This window comes from Histoplasma capsulatum, genomic scaffold (genome assembly GCF_000149585.1).
Source record: "Histoplasma capsulatum NAm1 scaffold_4 genomic scaffold, whole genome shotgun sequence".
NCBI lineage: Eukaryota > Fungi > Ascomycota > Eurotiomycetes > Onygenales > Ajellomycetaceae > Histoplasma > Histoplasma mississippiense.
In genome coordinates, this window is record NW_001813979.1 from 981651 (window position 1) to 985353 (window position 3703).

Genomic DNA, 3703 nt, shown 5'->3' on the forward strand with positions numbered 1-3703 from the left:
GTTGATGTGCCGCGTGAGGTTGCCAAGAGTTCAGAAGTTGTCAGAAGTTGCCAGAAGTTGCCGGAAGTCGCTGGAAAATACACTCGGTGCTTTGACTAGAGTCTCTGATGGCTGGATAGATGTTTTGATGGCAAGATCAAGGCGTTGGGATGACTAGACATGATCATGGTTGAAAAATTAGCAAATCGTTCCCGTGTTCAAAATCATAGTAGCAGTTTTCGACGCGACACTTCATACTCAGAATATATGTATTTTCAGATAAAAATTACATCAATCGACAGGAAATTGAAAAATTAACCCTCCAAGGTGGTAGAGAAATGATCTATGAGTGATGTTGCACAGTGATTCTATCTCAAACATTATGGTTGGAGCAAATCGTTCCCGTGTTGCTAACAAACAGGAACCGTTTTTTCTCAGACGCTCCGCGAAGAGTTTGCTGGGGATGTCCCATTTAGGTTTAGTGTAAGCCCCGTGACAGTTGATTGGCTCAGATGTTAGCAGGACTTGGCAGAAAGTAGCAGTAGTTCGGATTGGGTTAGCTCGGAGTGGAGTGGCTGAGTTTACTGAGATAAGATGTCAGCACACTTGGAAACAACGTCCTGGTTGTATCTGGGATCACATCGTTTTCTCGTATTTCGACGGCTGGTGCAGCTGTAAAGATCATGTCAGGTTAACAGAGGCTTCATGACCGGATCTAAGTTATCTGAAACATCCATCGCTTGAAGATATTTGTTCAAACTCCCACCTCCAACGAATGTACACAGAATGGAATGATTGGCAAGGTGGAGAAGCTGAACCCACCTGAGGTCTGCCGTCAAACCACGCAAGTTGGTGTTGGATGGGCACAGATATCATCTGCGTGACTATCTCCGCTTCATGCGTCTTAAGCTCAGACCTCTGTCGACAATACTTGACACTCGACAATTCACAGCTCAGAGGATGCGTCTCTCCACCCCCTCATTACCTCCGCAAGATAACTAAGAGCTCGATATATAAACTTCTGGTGATGTTCCCTGTGTTATCCCGGTGTACTTGGCGATATAAAGTCGCGAATAAAGAACCATGGGCCACCGCCTTTTCCTCTCTGCCCATAGTTGATTTGCATCCCATGGAATTGTCTCACAAGTTGGGCAAGGAACAGCAGAGGGACCTAGCAAGCCGGCTATGCGACGTCTTCACAACTACGGGATTTGCCTATCTAGTCAATCATCCATTGATCTTCGATCATGAAGCAGTTTTCAAACTTTAGCATGGACTTCTTTTCTCTCCCAACCAACGAGAAGATGAAGCTGACTAAGAGGAGCTTTCGCAAGGACCACTTAAATACTTATCGAGGGTAAGTAGAACAACCATTTTATCGAGTCTTGCTCCCGTTTCATTAGCATGGATACACACGGATTCGAGAGCTGGATCATAACTTTTTGGACAGGTATTTCCCTACACAACCAGATCTTGCCAGTGATAACCTGAAGGAGGGTTTTGAGATTGGGCCTTAGAATCCCATGCCGCTGACATCGGCATCAAACAAAACATCCAACAACATCCATTTACCAAAGATCAATCTTTCAGAACACAATATCTGACCCGCGCCAACCGTATTTCCCTCCCGCCAAAAGCTCGAGCAGCTCCACAACGAACTACAATCCCTTGCATCAACCTTGCTCTCTCTCCTTGCCATCTCACTTGATAAAGATGCGGATTTCTTCTCATCATATCTGATAGATTCACTCAGCACATTGCGACTCCTCCACTACCCGACCACCTCATCATCCGCTCACTCACAAAGACAAGAGTTAATGGGTTCTGGTTCCGTGAAGTTGAGTTGCACCCCGCACACAGACAGCGGAATTCTTACCCTTCTTCATCAGGATGCTACAGGGGGTCTAGAGGTTCAAAATTCAGATGGGAAATGGGTTGCTGCGCCGTATGTTCCAGAATCCATCGTTGTGAATATTGGCGATTTGATGGCGAAAGTGTCAGGTGGGCGGTTCGTTGCTACCATGCATCGTGTACGCGCCCCACCCGCGGCCGCGCCCACACTTGCATCCGTAGCTCCAATTTCTACAAATACTGTTGGGACAGAGCATTTTGGTAGATTTAGCGTGCCGTTTTTCTTCGAGCCGGGTGAGAAATGCGTTATCAAATCGGTTGACGATGCGGATGGGGTCGGCGCCGTTGTTTATGGGGAGCATGTGAGGGCTAAGATGAAGACTTGGGTTGAGTTTCAAGATCTTTGAGTGGAGGGAATGCAAGGGCATTCCTAATGGAGGAAAATTTGTGGTATCGGGGGACGGGTCATCGGTATATTTATATCCTATTCCTATCTTTCAGTCGTATCTGTGGATGGGGTGTTTTTTCAGCTATCAGTAAGAAATAGCTGTCTATTCTTCATATGCATTGGACTGGACTTGAAAGCAGGTGTCCTCATATCCCCCAACGCGACCATTGACCTGCCAAACATCACTAGCTTTCACGAATTGATACTACTACCCACAACCCACCAATTGCATGGGGAATTCGTTATTTTCAGTCCTATCCTTACTCTAACGACCAGTTAACTTAGTCTTGCCGGCTCCGGTACCTCTCCGTCCCACTCATCCCGTGAAGCAAACTGGGTGATTGCGCAAGCGTACTTCCTTCTCTCTAATTCTCTTATACCCACTTGAAGAGAATGGTGTCCCTGATAAGAGTTCAACTGGCTTTTTCAAACCCACTGTGATTAGTGTGTTCCAGGCCAGCTAGTCGGAGGATAGATAGTGACGAAGAAAAGCGAGAAAAGAATACATACAACCGCACATTACGCAGCACTCTCTCCGATTACCCTTCATAAAAAAAGAAAAAAAAGTCATCATACCCATACTCGGAATCGAACCGAGGATCCTGTCATTACTAGATGATCCACGACGAGCATGAACTGGAGATACCGGAGGGAAATCAACATTCTTGTGCAGAGTTGTAGAATTCCTTCGCAACTACTGTTAGATGTCAACTTGAGGGTTATGTTGGAGTTGAATTAGAGTTAGAGCTATAAACTTTGATGCCAGGTAAGGTTTGCAAGCTGAGACACCGGTACTAGTTATACAAACTTCCTGCAGATTAACTGTGCCAAGCGCTACTCACAATCATTAGTGAGTGCGCCACAGCGTACGGAAAACCACACCGTACAGAAAATATTATGAATATAACAATCTTCAAAAATTAATTAGTAACCATCACTCTGTCTATCTATAATATAAAGATCATCTATATGCTCATTAGAAGGTGTAGAATCTACTGTAGATTGAAATTCAGTAGATTTATCTTATTATGATTGAGTGACAGTTGATTTCATAGACTTGATTTCAATCATTTGAAAAGTTTTATTGAACTCTTTTTTTGATTCATCAGCTCTACACATTGCAATTTTGTGATTTGCATTCTTTATAATGAGAACTCCTCCTACTTGCATCTGCCTGTGGGAGGATTTGACAACTCAACATTTATTTATACAGTAATGAGTAGTTAGTTCACACTCTCAGTATGCATTCAATTCCATCTGAACCATACTACTTTTGAAAATCTTATTCAACTGCTTAATTAATTCAGATGTAAAAGTATTCTTCACATTTTGTAAAACCTTCTCTGCTGCTTCAATTTGATGATGTAGTTTTGCAACTGTATCTGGAGATGTCAATTGTGAAGATGCAATTGACAGTTGATTTGT

At 43.7% G+C, this 3703-nt stretch overlaps 1 protein-coding gene across 1 annotated transcript; it reads left to right on the forward strand.

The window, feature by feature from the left end:
• Nucleotides 1-1226: 1226 nt before the first annotated feature.
• HCAG_04319 (predicted protein) lies at nt 1227-2237 on the forward strand (the record flags this gene model as incomplete). Its single annotated transcript, XM_001540429.1, has 3 exons — nt 1227-1336; nt 1430-1476; nt 1723-2237. The coding sequence occupies 3 exons, from the start codon at nt 1227-1229 to the stop codon at nt 2235-2237; spliced, it is 672 nt and encodes a 223-aa protein (XP_001540479.1).
• Between the last annotated feature and the right edge of the window lie 1466 nt (nt 2238-3703).